This window comes from Rhineura floridana, chromosome 11 (genome assembly GCF_030035675.1).
Source record: "Rhineura floridana isolate rRhiFlo1 chromosome 11, rRhiFlo1.hap2, whole genome shotgun sequence".
In the NCBI taxonomy this organism is placed as follows: Eukaryota; Metazoa; Chordata; class Lepidosauria; order Squamata; family Rhineuridae; genus Rhineura; species Rhineura floridana.
The window spans coordinates 24,033,896-24,052,725 of record NC_084490.1 but is presented as its reverse complement, the minus strand read 5'-3'; the positions used below and the strand labels follow the sequence as shown (position 1 = coordinate 24,052,725).

The window sequence follows — 18,830 nt, the reverse complement described above, 5'->3', positions numbered from 1 at the left end:
GCAGTCCAGTCAGCTTTTGTCCATCACCTCAAACATCAAAATGTCTATAATGATTATGATTACATTTATATCCCACTTTTTCTCTAAGGAGCTCAACATGGCATACATGGTTCTCCCTCTCCCCATTTTATCTTCACAACAACTACTATAGAGTAGGTTAGGCTAAGAGACAGTGACTGGCCTAAGGTCACCCAATAAGCTTCATGGCAGAGTGGGGATATGAATGCTGGTCTCCCAGGCTGTACTCCAACACTCTGATCGCTACACCAAACTGATTGGCAACAGCCCTGATTGGTAACATGCACCCCACCCACCATTCAGATAGTGGACTTTGAGGTCCACCCTTGAACCACAACTGCTCATACCACCCCTACTGAACAGAGAGGAGGATTGAAGCAAGTTGAGGAGTAACTGACATGGCACTTGCATATGAACACTGGAAGGAATCAAGGCACTTCTAGCTGCAGGGGAGTGAAAACCAGGCTGGACGTTGAAGAGATGTCTTTGAGGTAGAGAGTCAACGTTACAATACCTGCAGAAGACACTATGATGAGCAGGAGGGAAAGATTCTGGCACAAAAGCCGAATGGCAATTATGACAGGGTTTGAAACGGAAATGGAGATACAATAGAGTTAGAAACAGGGAAATGAAGACACTTGGAAGGATGGAGGCCGGTGAGAAGTGTCAAGCTGCATTGACCCAACAGGTTTCGTAACATTCCCGGCAGGCAAACTCCCAAATTTGGCAGCATTCCCAGGGTGAATACGCCCTCTCGGGGTGCCATATATAAGCACCCAAGCCTTGCACTGCAAAAACAGTAGAGTGTGACTCGGATGCTCCTTACTTTGGAAGGGTGCCATCTTCTGCCTCTCCTTGCCTACAAGAAAGAAAAAGGAAGAAGAAAAAAGTAAGCAGCATCAATATGGAGCATCAACGACAAGTGCCAGGGGGGAGAAGGAGACAAATGGGATTTGTTTTGCTGATACTTCTGCAGGTGATGTTGGGTAAGTGATGTGTTTGCTGCATGAGTAAATGTTCCTCACCAGCAGCAGGGGGCAAGCCAGACCCAGCACCACCACCCAGCAATCTGGGGAAGCTGATCAGCAACCCAGCAGGAGGGTCCACCATTGATGCCTGCCCTGGGTCCCCCTTTTCAAAAAAAAAATCCCAATGGCCCAAAACACCAGGCAACCAGGAGGTGTCATTTACATTTTCCACACAATGAGCTGGAGCAATGCTGCATCTCTTTGACTAGCAACTCAGAACTACCTGGCCCAGTGCACTACCACCAGGTGAACCTGCCAGGGCTCACCAAAGTGGGAGGAAGTCCACCCAGAGGCCACCTATGTTCTGGGAAACAGCCGACTGACATAGGTAGGGCCTGCCAGAGAGTACTTTGCCAATGTCTCACACAAACCTGGAGCCAGCCCCTGAGCCTGCAAGGGTGGTATATCTGAGGAATGGGTGGTGGACTGCATTGTGAAAGGCCATAGGCTTGAGCCTCACTCAACCTGTCAGTCTTTTGGAGTCTTGCCTCCAGAAAGAAGGGATTTCCCTACATTAGGCAAGCCTGATCATTAGCAATGGAATATGTGTTCTCCAGTACGTGTCTCCTGAATTTTCCATTGCCCTTATCTGTTTTACCCTCATTGATTTCTCTTAAACCATATTACCTGGTTGAGCTCAGATTTCTGGAATAAAGCAAACCAAGCAAACTTTGCAAGGCCTTAGCAATCAATTCAAGGAGCTGGTTCTTACCTACAAAGGTGTAAATGGTTTAGGACCAGATTATCCCATATGAACCTGCTCATAGATTACAATGATCATAAGAGGCCCTGTTTTTTGTCTCATCACCTAAAAAGATTTGTTGGGTAGGAACCCAAGATCTCTGGAAGCACCCTGGTTATAGAATTAACTTCCAAGAGAAGTTGGATTAGACTCATTCGTGGTGGTTTTTAGATAGGCAGTAAAAATGTTTTTATTTTATCTGGCTTTCAATTGTGGTTATTATTTTCATTTCTCTGACGTCTTTGGTTTTAAACTTTGCTTGAATGTTGCTTATAATGTTTTAAATTGTTTAATGGTTTTATTGTTTCAATCTTTTGTAAACTTTTTGGGGCTGAAAATGGACTAGAAATGTTCTTATACGTAATTGCCGCCCTTGGCTCCTGCTGGGAGGAAGGGCGGGATATAAATCAAATAATAAATAATAAATAAATAAAGCCATGAAATCTAATTAAAACAATCCTTTCAAAATCTGGTGTCAGAATACAGATCTGCTAACAAGACCCCTTGAAGTTACATTTCGCCAAACCAAAGCTGCTAGTTAGCTCTGATCTGTGTGTGACAAACAGCCTTTGCAAGACCTTAACTGCTTTAGCTAAAGTTAGTCATCTTGAATCTGAGTTTCTAGATTGCCCAAATTTGGGGTTTTACAAATAGATTATATTTCCACCCAAAGCAAGATTGCAATCTTGAAAAATGATAGAACTAATAAAGACTGTAATCAACTGTTCATTCTTAAAGCACTATATTTTGAACTACTGGGATTTCTTTTAGTATATTATTCAATATATAGGCTGAAGGGTTGTAGCTTAATAGTAGAGCATCTACTTTGCTTGCAAAATGCAAAACATCTCAGGTTCAATCTCTGGTACCTCCAAGAATAGCTGGGAAAGAGCCCGTCTGAAACTCTGAGATTTCAGTACTGAGCTAAATGGATCAGTGGTCTGACTTAGTATAAGGCAACTTCCTGTGTTACTTTAAATTAGTGTGATAATTAAATGTCTGCCTTGTCTTTTTTCACTTTATTTTCACCGGGAGCTAAGTAACATGGACTTGAAAGTCAGGAAAATGAGCTAACCTCTGAGTATTTGGCAAATTAATGCATTACTGGAATCTAGAGAGACACACCTTCTTTGCAACAATTACAATGACCAACTTAGGATAGTTTTGAATCCAAAACAGTATTTTTAGTCATGGGGGATGAATGTGTAACGGTTAACTTCAATATTTACATTTAATATAACCACCCTGCAAGTATTTTCAAAATAATCGGGGGGGGGGAGTCAATCTGGCCTATTCAAAGGCACCAAGACTACAGGGGTTGCCAACAAGCCATAAAATAACCCTCCATGTCTAGATATGTAGCTGAGGCCTCATCTACACTTCAGTGGTACCGACTCAGATATGAACTTGGAGGCCCATAAAAGCCCCCTTCAAATGATAGATGAGCTTTTAAAGCGCAAAACTTCTTCTCTGAATAGGATCAAAATCTAAAGCAGAGAAGAATCTCTGCCTTCGTCCACCCTCTGTTCATTCCCAAATGCGCTCTCTGTCAGCCCCCAGCCCAAGACACATGCTGCCTTCTCTTCACTTACCTCACATTTAGCAGCAGCAAAACTGGCAGAGAGGAAGGACGCTTGTCCCTTGTTTATTAGAGAGTTGGAAAAGATTCAGAAAAGGGTGAGCAAAATTATCAAGGAGTTGGAGCACCTCCCCTATGAGGAAAGGTTACAACATTTGGGGCTTTTAGTTTAGGGAAAAGGCAAGTAAACAATGAACATGATAGACGTGTATAAAATTATGCATGGTGTGGAGAAAATGGACAGTTTTTCTCCCTCTTTCATAATACTAGAACTCGAGGACATCCAATAAAGCTGAATGTTGGAAGATTCAGGACAGACAAAAGCAAGTTCTTCTTCACATAGTTAACTATGGGATTCACTCCCACAAGAGGCAGTGATGGCCACCAGCTTGGATGGCTTTAAAAGACTATTTGTCAAATTCATGGAGGATAAGGCTATCAATGGCTACTAGTCACAGTAGCTATGTTCTGCCTCCACTGTTGAGGAAATATGCCTCCAAACATCTGTTTCTGGAAATCACAAGTGGGGAAAGTGCTATTGCACTCATGTGGACTTCCCATGGTCATCTGCTTGGCCAGTCTGAGAACAGGATACTGAACTAGACAGGCCTTTGGCCTGTTCTAGCAAGGCTCTTCTTATGTTTTTCCTTCCTTCCTTCCTTCCTTCCTTCCTTCCTTCTCCCTCTCCATGATGTCTTGGAAAACAGCATGCCATGGTGCAAAGACTGAGAAATCATGGGAGATGTAGTTCTGCCAAGCATGGTTGCAATTATAGGGATGGACAGGGGCTAGTCCCCTCAAACAAAAATCTCTTGGATCCACTCAGAAAAATTACCTGAGTTTTTCATATATATTCTTCAGGAAAACTCAGATATTTCCAAGGTAATCCAAAAAAGTTTTGGATCATTCACCCACCTCTGCTAGACATGCTAGACATGCAGCAGAACAGGGTGGTACGAATTCTGAGGGGAGAGGGTGGACTGTACTGCTTCAGAATAAAGGTGGAGGAACCCATTTTGAATACTCCCCCCCCCCGTAAAAACACCCAGAAAGTAAAAATGGCACAGCAGGAAAAGATGCTCTGGCCCAGCTCATTTCCCAGTTATTTTCTGTTTTCAGGACTTTGTTCTATATAAGGGAGCATTCATAGTTATGTGATCTACAACCAGCAATTGGAAATGATGGTTCATTCTCACATCTCATCCACCTCATGCCCAACCCCATTCCTTTGGGTGGGTGGTGAGCCAAGCCTGACTGCCACCATTTTGAAAGTGTGTTGCAGTTGCTAGGCAATCCCTTTGAGAGCACTCAAAGATTGTTGAAGGAAGTCTTGAATCCTAGTGGACAAGAGTTTATTTGGTGACCCATCCAGGTTGACCCAAAGACAGCCTCTGTGGGGGTATGATATTTCAGTGGGCATTGTGGAGTGACTTTAGATTAGAGACCCAATACAGTGATTCTGTTCTGGTCCTTTTCTTTCTTTTCATTTTAGATGCCAAACTGAGTTATGCAGCCAGAGGTGAGCACCATTTATATTCGCTTTCATATCACCCCAAGCTGGTGAGTTATTAATTAGGGCAGCGGTTCACAAACTCTTTTTCCAATGGACCACTTGAAAACTGCTGATGGTCATTCCTACTGTTGTGGCTGTTGTGGTAATTGTTATGTGCTGTGCCAAATGCAGTATGGCGTTTAACTGTATTGTTATTGCTTCTTTTATTTCTTAAAGTGCATTTTATAGAATTATTTTTTGCATTCCATAGAATTCAAATTGTCATACAATAAAATACAATGGGAGAACTAAAAGGAGCCATTGAAGTACAATTAAAAATAAATATGAACATGACATGACATGTACCTCTTGAAGGAAGCTTGCAGACCCCTGAGGTCCATGGACCACAGTTTGGGAACCCCTGAATTAACAAAATTACCCCATTAAAATGCCCAGAGATAGGGGATGTTGTGGAGAAGGGTGGTCTCAGCCACTCTGGAGCATGGCTATCCAGAAACTATAAAATGGGAATAACAAGTCCTACTCACAAGGAGTTGTGCCCTAAAAGTGCAATATCACCCTATATATGAACAGCAAACCCATTCTGTCAATGTCATTCTGTATGTTGCTGAAATGGCACCATCCAAGAGGGATATGTCAGCAAGCTTGGGGAAATCCCATAGCAAGCTTGGGGAAATCCCATAGTTTGCAGAAGTACATCATATATTTGAGGAAAGGGTCGAAAATAGCCTAATAAAAGACTGGGTATGCTCACTGAGCACAGAAGAATGAGTGTCCATGGGGGAGGAGGATGGAAACCCTCGGGAAAAGGAGGTGGGATGGAGTATCCTGAAAAGGGGCATGGCTGGCTGGTTTCCTGAACAAGAGCACGCCACTCTGCAATATTTTGTTGCAGCTCCAACTTCTGAAGAAAGAGCCCTATTGGGTCAAACCAGAGCCCATCTAGTCCAGCATCCTGCCTCCCACAGTAGCCAGGTACACGCTCTCTGTCCCCCAGCAACTGGTACGCAGTACTATACTGCATCTGAACATAGAAGCTCTCCTGAACCATCATAGTCAACAGCCATTGATAGACCTATCCTAATAATACACTCTTCCTCAGGATGTGGAAAACAGGGATTCCAAAACCGGATCATTGGAGGGAAAGATTCACAGGAGGGAGAGTGGCCTTGGCAGGTCAGCATCAAGATGAATGGGGACTACCACTGTGGAGGGTCCCTCATCACTGATCAGTGGGTTGTTACAGCCTCACATTGCTTTAAACTGTAAGTATGGACTCAACATCCTACAGGCTGCTGCGTTCCAGTCCTGTCCATCCCATAACTGTCACTGAAATTAAATTTCACATACATTTTACAAAGTAAGCTCCCAATTTTGTATACAGTAGGGCCCCACTCATATGGCAGGTTAGGTTCCAGACCCTTGACATAGAGCAAAAACCGCCAAAAAGTGGATCAGCTGTAGTGTGGGGGTCTGGAACCTAACCCGCTGATCGCACCAGAGGAGGAGAAGATCAGATCTTCCCCTCCTCGGGCGTGATCAGCTCGAGTGGGAGTCTGATCGCTCCAGACGAGGAGAAGATCAGCTGTAGCACGTTTGGAGTGAAACAAACCATAAGCACTGGTTTAGATGCAACAGTATGCCACCAGCTCTGTGGTTTGTTTCCTGCTGGAGAAAGGAAGAGCAACCTGAAGAGCTTGAGCTATGTGGACCAGCTTACATCCTGTGCACACACTGATCTGCTTCACCATACTTTATGGCTTAGTGTTGCATCCAGACCTGGACACTGATTTCAGTGGTATCTGTCAGTGCATCTAACTTAGATTGGAGTCAACCCAGTGCTTTACATCAGCAGTGGGCCACATATCCTTGTGGGCAAACTTCCAGGGGCTCATGACAGAAGCAAGCAGGGCAGAGGCAAAAGTGAGTGGAGCAAAGGATGTGACTCTTACCATTATGCACAGTGGAGGCTTCTGTCTCCAATATCAGTGCAACAGTAAATCTGCTCTGGGATTTAGTCTGAACTTTCAAGGAGATGTTGAAGGTGCTTCAGCACCTTCAGATTAAAACCCGGAGCAGATTCACTGCCCCACTGGCACTGGAGACACCAGTCTCTGCTGATTACGCATTAGACTATGTTCCAGCCACACGAAAGTCAGATATTTCTATATACACATACATGCCTTTCTATCCTCCATCCCAGGCCATCAAGCATCTCACCACTCAAAGACATATTCCAGCCAGGCAAAGGCACTCAAGGAAGGCACAGTGGAGGGGCACGGAGGGTGTGTCCTGGGGAGAGGGGGGAGCGGCCTGATGAAGGGCTGTGATCTTGGGAGAGTTCCAAGGTCCAGAAAGAGAGGCCTGGAGGGCACATCTGGCCCTCAGGCCTGAGGTTCCCCACCCCTACTTTATGCACTCTTTTGCACATTGATTTTTCTCCCTCAAGTCTTAAATCCAATAGTACATGATTGGATATCGAAGGAGATCTTAATTAAAAGAAGTCAAGAACTACATCCTTCCATAGGAATTTGCCCATGCTCCACAATATATCTCAGAAGCCCTTCTCTGCAGAGCCACCCCTAGGCACCAGGAAGTGGGGCAGTTGCCCCAGGCCCCGAGCTTTGGGGGGCCCCACGCTTGGCGATCTGCTCACCACCTGGCTCCTCCCTGCCTGCCTGCTCGCCTTCGCCACACCAGGCAGGGCACAGTGCTCGCGCTCTCTCTTTCTATCCGCCCGGGACAGGGGCTCACTGTCCTGCCCACCCGCCCACCATGCCAAAGCCGCTGCTGCCACCGCCACTTCTGCTGCGGTCAGCAAGTGGTAGCCGCCCTGGGGACAGCGAGCTGGGCCGCCAGTTCCGGGACTGGTGCCTGCGCACCTACAGCGACTCGGCCAAGACCAAGACAGATACCCGGAGCAAATGTGGGGGGGGCAATTATGCTTTTGCCCTGGGCCCCGCACACGCTAAGGGAGGGCCTGCTTCTCTGGGTGTTCCCACCATCAGAATATAGGGTGATGGTGACTCAAAAAGGGTCTTCTCAGTGGTGGCTCCCTGATTCTGGAATACTTCCCCCTAGGCTCTTTGCCTGGCATGAGCTTGAAAGGCTTTCAGTCCCAGGCCAAAACTTTCTTATTTGACAAGGAATTGAGCTGATCTTAGCTGATTTAAAAAAATATATTTTAGCAGCATTCTGTTGGCTATTCTCTTAGTTATTTTATTCTGTATTGTTGTTCAGCTGGTGTTATTGTTCTGTTTCTTTGTTTTTTGTTTTTTGTTTTTAAAAAATGTCAAGGAATAATCCAGATAAATCAGTTGACAAGAATGAAATTGAACTTTTTCAGTGTTGGGAAGCAAATTAAAAATTAACATTGTCTGTACAAATGGGTCCCACTCCCTACTCCGTCCTGTCTCCATAACCACAGGAATAAAGATCTCCCACCTTTTCATTCTCTCTGTCTTTCTGCCCTGCTGTAGGCTCAGCACACCTTCCAATTTCACCGTGATGCTTGGAGCACTGAAACTCTCTGATCCAGGTCCTGATTCCACCACCACAGCTGTGAGACGCATCATCCTCAATCCTACATATGAAGGCAATTCGAGATCCGGAGACATTGCTCTGGTGCAACTGGACCAGCCAGTGAATTTCTCCCACCGGATCATCCCCATCTGTGTCCCTGATGCCAATGTAGTTTTCCCTCCAGGACACAAGTGCTGGGTCACTGGTTGGGGGGATGTGCAAGTCAGAGGTAAGTGGGAAAAGAGAAGCTAATCTCCGGCAGATCCACTCCCCCCGCTGAAATAAACAGAGCAGAATCTTTTAGGACAGACTTCCCCAACCTGGTGCCATTCAGTTGTGTTGGACTATCAGTCCTAGCCAGCATGGCCAAGGAGCAAAGATTACAGGAACTGTAGACCAAAACATCGGGCTAGGGAAGGCTGTTTTAGAAGGAATTTATGCTGCGGACTTTAATTAGTTTAACAGCCCTTCCCTCTTCTGTGGGAATCCTGGGCATTATAACTCTGGCCATGAGGAGAAAGAAGTTAAGAGAGAATCATCATCTGTACCCTCAGCAAACTCCGATTCCCAGGATCCTCTGGAAGAAGGCAAGGCAGTTCTAGTGGTATAAATATTTTATAGTGCAGATGTGCCCTTAGGCAGTGAAAGCCTTTCGCTATGCATACTCGCATACATAAAGCTCCAGCTTCTGACTCTAATTTCTCCAGTTAATCCATAACAATAGCAGTTTGCAGACTGCAGGCAGGAGGATTCCTCTGGAGCATTTAATTTTTGGCAGGGCTGCAGTGTCAGTTACATGACAGCCAGAAATCTAGCAAGTGAAGAAATCCAGCCTTCCACTGCATCAGGAAATGCTCTATTCATGAAGACAGCAGTTAAAGGCAAATAAGTTCTCCTTGGAGGTGGGGCAGCGGGTGTTGGCAAACTCTTCAGAAAGCTTGGTTTGGTGGCTAACATCTTTTTTCTATTCTTTTTTCCCCTCTAAATGCCTGGTTCTGGGAGGGGGGGGGACACAAGAATGTCTGTCACTCGTGTTATTTATTTACATATTTATTTATTTCATGCAAGAATTGCTTCCCATGGGACATCCCAAATCAATGTACAACATAATGACATATGTAAAACAGTTACATATATTAAAATGGTTTTTTTTAAAAGAAACATTATAAATAAAAACAGTATAAGACAACAGCACATATATAGCAATTCAAATCCAAGACAGATACCAACCAGGATAAAGATTTGAGAAGGCTTGTTGAAAAAAGAATATCTTTTGCAGGCACTGAAACGACTATAGAGAAGGTGCCTATCTGAGTAGGTGAATTTCTGTTACTATTACTACTACTACCACCACCACCACTATTATGTAGCAGCAGCAGCAGCAGCTTGCAAGAGATCAACTGTAACATGATAGAGATGCAGACTATAAATTCATAAGAGTCACAGCCATTTCGAGGGAATTCCTGTCCCACTTTTCAACAATTGTCCCCAACAATTTTGCAACAAAAAAGACTAAGATACAATTTGATGTTTTCAAAATCCAATGGAAAAGAATTAATCATATTAATAAGGAAGAGGTATCTGCCACCGGTCTAAGAATACTATTCAGATTCTAAATCACGAATGGGAATCTGTGGCCCTCCAGATGTTGTTGGACTCCAGTTCCCACCAGCCCCAGCTGGCATAGCCAATAGTCAGGGATAGTCTAATCTTAGAGGAGGTTATAGTGCCAGTCTAAGTCCAACCAGGAGTGAGGATACCATCTTCTCAGGAGGTCTGCTCCGTACAACATAGGAAGTGGACTTTAAGTGTAGTGGCATCTACCCTTTGGAATTCCCTCCCCTTAAATATTAGATGGGTGCCGTCTCTGTTGGTTTTTTGGTGCCTACTGAATGCCTTCCGCTTTCAACAAGCCTTTTAAGTAGAGACCTTATCCCAGTCTGCTTCTGTTTAGGAACTGCTTTTTGATGTTTCTAAAGAAAAAGATGTTTTTAAGATGTTTTGTTTTTGAGATGCTTTAAGATGTTTTTAGTGTTTTCTGTCTTGTTTGCAGCCCTGGGCTTCTGCAGGGGGGAAGGGCAGGATAGAAATTTAAATGATGATGATGATGTTGCTGGACTACAACTCCAATCATCCCTGACTATAGGCTAGGGATGGGATCCATTGGCTGGTACCAGTTTGAAAGCATTTCATAAGAACATAAGAAGAGCCTGCTGGATCAGGCCAGTGGCCCATCTAGTCCAGCATCCTGTTCTCACAGTGGCCAACCAGGTGTCTGGGGGAAGCCCACAAGCAGGACCCGAGTGCAAGAACACTCTCCCCTCCTGAGGCTTCCGGCAACTGGTTTTCAGAAGCATGCTGCCTCTGACTAGGGTGGCAGAGCACAGCCATCATGGCTAGTAGCCATTGATAGCCCTGTCCTCCATGAATTTGTCTAATCTTCTTTTAAAGCCATCCAAGCTGGTGGCCATTACTGCATCTTGTGGGAGCAAATGCCATAGTTTAACTATGCACTGAGTAAAGAAGTACTTCCTTTTGTCTGTCCTGAATCTTCCAACATTCAGCTTCTTTGAATGTCCACGAGTTCTAGTATTATGAGAGAGGGAGAAGAACTTTTCTCTATCCACTTTCTCAATGCCATGCATAATTTTATACACTTCTATCATGTCTCCTCTGACCCGCCTTTTCTCTAAACTAAAAAGCCCCAAATGCTGCAACCTTTCCTCATAAGGGAGTCGCTCCATCCCCTTGATCATTCTGGTTGCCCTCTTCTGAACCTTTTCCAACTCTATAATATCCTTTTTGAGATGAGGCGACCAGAACTGTACACAGTATTCCAAATGGGGCCGCACCATAGATTTATACAACGGCATTATGATATCAGCTGTTTTATTTTCAATACCTTTCCTAATTATCGCTAGCATGGAATTTGCCTTTTTCACAGCTGCCGCACACTGGGTCGACATTTTCATCGTGCTGTCCACTACAACCCCGAGGTCTCTCTCCTGGTCGGTCACCGCCAGTTCAGACCCCATGAGTGTATATGTGAAATTAAGATTTTTTGCTCCAATATGCATAATTTTACACTTGTTTATATTGAATTGCATTTGCCATTTTTCTCCCATTCACTCAGTTTGGAGAGGTCTTTTTGGAGCTCTTCGCAATCCCTTTTTGTTTTAACAACCCTGAACAATTTAGTGTCGTCAGCAAACTTGGCCACTTCACTGCTCACTCCTAATTCTAGGTCATTAATGAACAAGTTGAAAAGTACAGGTCCCAATACCGATCCTTGAGGGACTCCACTTTCTACAGCCCTCCATTGGGAGAACTGTCCGTTTATTCCTACTCTCTGCTTTCTGCTTCTTAACCAATTCCTTATCCACAAGAGGACCTCTCCTCTTATTCCATGACTGCTAAGCTTCCTCAGAAGCCTTTGGTGAGGTACCTTGTCAAACGCTTTTTGAAAGTCTAAGTACACTATGTCCACTGGATCACCTCTATCTATATGCTTGTTGACACTCTCAAATAATTCTAATAGGTTACTGAGATGGGACTTTCCCTTGCAGAAGCCATGCTGGCTCTGCTTCAGCAAGGCTTGTTCTTCTATGTGCTTAGTTAATCTAGCTTTAATCATACTTTCTACCAGTTTTCCAGGGACAGAAGTTAAGCTAACTGGCCTGTAATTTCCAGGATCCCCTCTGGATCCCTTTTTGAAGATTGGTGTTACATTTGCCACTTTCCAGTCCTCAGGCACGGAGGAGGACCCGAGGGACAAGTTACATATTTTAGTTAGCAGATCAGCAATCTCACCTTTGAGTTCTTTGAGAACTCTTGGGTGGATGCCATCCGGGCCTGGTGATTTGTCAGTTTTTATATTGTCCATTAAGCTTAGAACTTCCTCTCTCGTTACCACTATTTGTCTCAGTTCCTCAGAATCCCTTCCTGCAAATGTTAGTTCAGGTTCAGGGATCTGCCCTATATCTTCCACTGTGAAGACAGATGCAAAGAATTCATTTAGCTTCTCTGCAATCTCCTTATCGTTCTTTAGTACACCTTTGACTCCTTTATCATCCAAGGGTCCAATTGTCTCCCTAGATGGTCTCCTGCTTTGAATGTATTTATAGAATTTTTTGGTGTTGGTTTTCATGTTCTTAGCAATGTGCTCCTCAAATTCTTTTTTAGCATCCCTTATTGTCTTCTTGCATTTCTTTTGCCAGAGTTTGTGTTCCTTTTTATTTTCCTCATTCGAACAAGACTTCCATTTTCTGAAGGAAGACTTTTTGCCTCTAAGGGCTTCCTTGACTTTGCTCGTTAACCATGCTGGCATCTTCTTGGCCCTGGCGGTACCTTTTCTGATCTGCGGTATGCACTCCAGTTGAGCTTCTAATATAGTGTTTTTAAACAACTTCCAAGCATTTTCGAGTGATGTGACCCTCTGGACTTTGTTTTTCAGCTTTCTTTTTACCAATCCCCTCATTTTTGTGAAGTTTCCTCTTTTGAAGTCAAATGTGACCGTGTTGCATTTTCTTGGCAATTGGCCAGTTACATGTACGTTTAATTTAATAGCACTGTGGTCACTGCTCCCAATTGGTTCAACAACACTTACATCTCGCACCAGGTCCCGGTCCCCACTGAGGATTAAGTCCAGGGTTGCCGTCCCTCTGGTCGGTTCCATGACCAACTGATCTAGGGAATAGTCATTTAGAATATCTAGAAACTTTGCTTCTTTGTCATGACTGGAACACATATGCGGCCAGTCTATGTCCGGGTAGTTGAAGTCACCCATTACTACCACATTTCCTAGTTTGGATGCTTCCTCAATTTCATATCTCATCTCAAGGTCTCCCTGAGCATTTTGATCAGGGGGACGATAGATCGTTCCCAGTATTAAGTCCCTCCTGGGGCACGGTATCACCACCCACAATGATTCTGTGGAGGAGTCTGCCTCTTTTGGGGTTTCGAGCTTGCTGGATTCAATGCCTTCTTTCACATATAGAGCGACTCTGCCACCAATACGTCCTTCCCTGTCCTTCCAATATAGTTTATATCCAGGGATAACCGTATCCCACTGGTTTTCTCCATTCCACCAGGTCTCGGTTATGCTCACTATATCAATGCTCTTCTCTAAGACCAAGCACTCCAGTTCTCCCATCTTGGTTCGGAGGCTCCTAGCATTAGCGTACAGGCACTTGTAAGCAGTGTCTCTCTTCGAGTGTCTTTGGCACTTGTGGTTAGGCCTATGGTAATTTTGCTCTTCTGAATTTATATCCTGTGCCCCTGCTCTCACAATGCCTACTTCTAGGCCTACCCCTTTTAACATTTCATCATTTCTTTGGTTTTTATCATTTCATCAGGCCGGTATTGATTTGAGTTCGTTTTGTGTCCTCTAGCTGCTGCTTTTATCACTCGTTTTTTCCCTCACCAAAATATTAATATTTAATATTGATATTTTGAAAGGAAATATAAAATTATCATTCATAATATGGATATTTTAGAGGCAGATTTTTTAAATCCGTTTTTGAAAATAACTGCGGAAAATGAGAACATAAAGATCTGATCCACGACTATAGAGAATAAGCTAATTGATGGACAATTCGGTACAAAATCCAAGTTGGGTGGAATTCTACCACATCCCCACCATTGGCCTTGCTGGCTGGGACTGACATGAGAGTTGTACAGCAACAATTGGAGGGCCAGAGGTTAGCCCCCTGTGCCCTACGGTCTATGAATCAAAATACCATTGAAACATGGCTCTCTTAAAGGTGCCAGTGGAGTAAACCTGGCATTTCTCTTTCGGGGTGGGGAGAACAAGTTAATGAACAGGGGATGATCACTGAGAAAGTCCTATTTCTAATATTGGGCAATCTTGCTTTGATAAATGTTGGCTCCTGAAGGAGAGTCTCATCTCCTGTTCTCAACATGAGCAGAAGGGGAGCATATGGGAGCAGGTGCCAAGATCAGCATCATCAGGCAATTGCCAAGACATGCACAAGAGCTGGAGAAGGGGAGGTCCACTGCTACAGTCAATGGGGATGAAAAGAAAGACCAGTAGCTGCTACAGTTTGCTCACGCATCTGCCCTTTCTCTCTGGGCAACAGTGGGGTTTGGACCCAGAGGGAGAGGAAAGCAACTGAGTATGGAGGAGAGGGGCCCACTGGGGATATCTTGCCTGAGGGCCTCTCAAAATCTGCAGCCAGAATTGGAAGGCCCTCCCTCAGTTATCCTGATCCCAAGCTGTATAGGGCTTTAACAGTCAGCATAGGAAGCTGACTTTCACTGAGTCAGATCACTGGTCCATTTGGCTCAATACTGTTTACACTGATAGGCAGCGACTTTCCAGGGTTTCAGACAGGAGTCCTTCCCAGGCCGACCTGAAGATACCAAGGACTGAAACTAGGACCTTCTGCATGCAAAGTAGATGTTCTACCACTGAACTACGGCCCTTCTCCAAAAACAAAACAAAAAAACTCAAGTCAAAAACAGCACCTTGAATTGTCCCAGAAACTACCTTTGTGAGCAGCTGAGATGTTTTTAATACTGGTGTGGAATGTTTAATATGTGTGGTGGTCATGTGTGTCCTCCTTTACATAGGACAGTCCTCTGTTTGAAGGGCTGTGAGAGGACTGTCCTGTGTTTGAAGATGTCCCGTATTTGAAGGGCTGTGCAGTCCCAGTCTGGTTTGGAAAAAAAAAGCCATCAGAAGGGAGATGAGCAGGGGGGCCTGAAGTTGCCCATCACTAGTTAGCATCCTGGACAGCAGTTTGAGCAGGCTGGCATGCAGGTCACCTGGTCACATATTCGTTGCTATGGTGAGATGTAGCTTATGTCTATTCAAATTATACTCATTGGGTGGTATTCGATGCTAGTACTACTCAGAGTAGACACATTAAAGTTAATAGACATGACTAACTTAGGTTTATTAATGTCAATGGATCTACTCTGAGTCGGACTTAGTTGACAACAACCCATTGTTTCGTGGAGGGCTGTTTTTCCAATGCATTGCAATTGTACTGCCTTCAAGTCGATTCCGAGGCTGAGAGGCAGTGACTGGCCCAAGGTCACCCAGTGAGCTTTATGGCTATGTGGGGATTCGAACCCTGGTCTCCCAGGTTGTAGTCCAACACCTTAACCACTACACCACACTGGCTCTCCAAAGGGAGACCCAAATGTTGAGCAGCACAAGAGACAGGTGTGCCACATTGCTATGCAAAGCAGAAATGAGATCCTGTCAAAAGAGTAAAGATCCAATCAGAGTGGGTGTGACCCACTCCCAACTGGTGATGAATTGGCAAAGCAAGATGAATAATGTACATTAACGCCTAAACAAGGACAATTACCTTTTGTAGTGAGCAAGCCACTCCTAGTCCCTACTGAGCCTTATGTCTGTTCATGTCAGATCTGCAAATAAATTGCAGCTCACACAAAGGAATCTCACTTTGAAACTTTTTTGTTGATGTATGACAACTTTTAAGTCAATTATAGGGATGGGCAAATTTGTCTATTTCCGGGCCATGTCACTCACATAATTTTATCCATAATTCCATTCCATGCCTGAATTTATCTGTTTATTTTTTAACAATATCCTCCCCAAATACATATTTAATGTGCATTTCTCTCAAAATACTGTAAGTATTTAAATGTTCATCTTTTTTTTCAAAATTCGTATTTAAATGTGTGCCTGTTCTCAAAATGTATACTGAAAAACAAATCTGGATGTGTTTAAACTGCTGAGAAATGTGCAATATCTGGTGAACAGCTAGTCTGCACATTCTATCAATTAAGTCATTTCATATAGGAATTTGCAAAGATCAAATTCTGCAATCATTCCCAGTCTGTTACCAAACCTCCAGGGAAACTGAAATACTCTCCCATTGGTTTCCAAATCTCTTATCTTGCTCCCTTTGCAGAGAGACATAAACCTTCTGACATACTCCAAAAGCTGGAGGTGCCCATAATCAGCACAAACACCTGCAATACCCTCTACCATCAGGACTCTGGAGAGCCCAAGGTCACGCGCGAAATTAAAAATGACATGATATGTGCTGGATTTGCAGCTGGACAGCGGGATGCTTGCCAGGTGAGACCCGGTTCAGTTTTAATCCATTCGTACAGCTTTCCCCAACCTGGTGCCCTCCAAATATTTTCGGATCCAGCTCCTATCAGCCAATGTTGTCAATTACAAGGGTTAAGAGGTGCTGTGGTCCAAAATGTCTGGAGGGCACCAGGTTGGGGAAGCCTGCATTAGAACATTACAGAACCAGTGGCGACTGGTGGCTCCCTGTCAGTGGGGCAGTGGAATACGCCCGGGTTTTAGTCCAAACTTTCAAGGAGCTGTACAGGACGCATCCAGTGCTCCAATTACAAGGGTGGTTTGTCTTTCACCTTTTGCAACACCATCCTCATCTATTGATTTTCAAAGGCTAGTGGACAGTCATGATTTGTCTAGAACTGGGTGGGAGTCGGGCAGTGGGGTTGTTGATGTCGTTAGCAACTCTGGAACCTTTTCCCATATAGTCCAAGCCCTCACCTCAGGTCTGGCTTCACTGCCTGAAGTCCTTTGACAGCTGCCAGGGGCCATGCCCAATGGTAATGCCTCCCAGGGCCTCTACTGTGAGCTCCCGGGGCAACACTTGCGGGCACCATTGTAGTTGTCCAAAAATGCCATGCACTGAAAGTTATGTCATTCTGCAGCATGGTGGGTAAGACATGGTGGCAACCAGGTCTGGCATCAGGCGTGCCCCGGGTCTGCTGCGTCATACTCCCCAACACCTCCTCCTGATGCAAGCAGTGCAGGGCTTAAACAGGCCCTCCCACTTCACCTATCTCCTGCTTCAGCAAGCATGCCCTGCGCGCTGTGCGCACACACCTGCCATCACCCAATATAGCAACAGGGGCATCCACACCTTAGGGATGCCCCCACCGTCATCTTGGGTGATGGCAGCTATGTGGGCACAATGTGCAGGGCATGCACACTGACACACCAACGCAGCAGGTAGGTGGGGCAGGTGGGTTTGTTAATGCCTGATCTGCCTGTATCGGGGTTGTTGCCCGTGAGCTCCTGTCTGCCATCCATGGCAGTGTCAGGTTGCTGGTCCCACAACCTGATCCTGGCAAGGATTGCCAAGCAAGAGCTCTACCCTCTCAGCCTGAGGAGGGGCCCTCCAGGGGCCCTTCTGGCCTGCAAGGGTCCTCGGCCAGGGCCCAACGTGGTCACCTGCTAATGCTGGGCCTAATGGTAATCATCTTTTAAAGGCAGCCCCCAAAGTTTGCTCATAGTATCACAAAATGACAGAAGCTCTGGGGTGTTGCACTGTGGAAAAACAAAGATGGAGGCCACAAATGCAGCCACCAGAGGCTCATATGATGGTACTTTGCCGAAGGATCCCTCCGTGCTGGAGCCAGCCCTGACTTGACTCATATCTCAGAGTAGTGAAGGGTTGTTGCTATTGTTTTAATGACACACATACAGTAGCTAGTATCATTCTCCCGCATTCTTTGTCAAGCTATTGGGCACCTGCTCTCCTCCCTGTTTCTGTATTTCCCATAATCCAGTTGGGATTTCTCTTCACAGGGCGATTCAGGGGGACCACTCGCCTGCCGGATGGGGGAATCCTGGCTCCTCGCAGGTGTGGTAAGCTGGGGAGAAGGCTGTGCCCAGAAGAACCGTCCTGGTGTTTATGCCCGTGTGACATCCTATCAGCCATGGATCCACAGCCTGATACCAGAACTGAAGTTCACAAGTGTGGCCACCAAGAATCACGGGCCAACAGTGAACAACAAAAGCACCATCAACCAAGCATCAGCTGGCTGTTTTAGCCTCACCTCCATCATCATAGCCATTGTTGTTTTGCTGCTATCTTCTGAGTAGACCCTCTGGAGAAGACAGGCTGTTCTTCCCAGGAAGACCTTTGTGCTAATCCTGCATGCTTAACTTGGAAGAAGACAGAGATCATCAGAACTGCCAATGAGGCAACGAAGGAGACTTCAGATTCTGCAATTATACAGTTTAAGAAGTGTCAACTAAAGCAGCGTTCCTTGGTCCTGAGACACAGAGATGTATGGATATCCAGAAATTAAGGGGATATCCCCCATTACCATTTCTTAAATTAAATTTATTTTTATTTTTTGCTTTGCACGGACTCAGTCCTCCATTCCAGGAACAGGTTTTGCAGCAGGGGATTGGAGCAAACCTAGATTTTGTTCTCTGCCCTTGAGCAAGCCCAGCAACAGCACTCAGTCAGCATCCGCCAGTGCTGACGCCTGTTGTGGGCCCACCTGCCCTCCCCCAAACCAGGCCCAGGCATACTAAACAGCAATGGTGGAGTGCAGAGGGAGAGACTGGGAAGGTGCCATTTTAAAGTGCCTACAATGTCCCTGGAGTGAAGCTCCACAGGAGCATTGTGGGTAGTTAGAATCATAGGACGTCTG

The 18,830-nt window shown here is 45.1% G+C and overlaps 1 protein-coding gene across 1 annotated transcript; it reads left to right on the top strand.

The window, feature by feature from the left end:
• The first annotated feature begins 664 nt into the window (after positions 1 to 664).
• On the top strand, positions 665 to 18,270 carry LOC133367528 (serine protease 27-like). The gene is made up of 6 exons (XM_061591621.1): positions 665 to 674; positions 4,860 to 4,886; positions 5,983 to 6,145; positions 8,360 to 8,631; positions 16,310 to 16,479; positions 17,974 to 18,270. The coding sequence occupies exons 1-6, from the start codon at positions 665 to 667 to the stop codon at positions 18,268 to 18,270; spliced, it is 939 nt and encodes a 312-aa protein (XP_061447605.1).
• Positions 18,271 to 18,830: the final 560 nt, after the last annotated feature.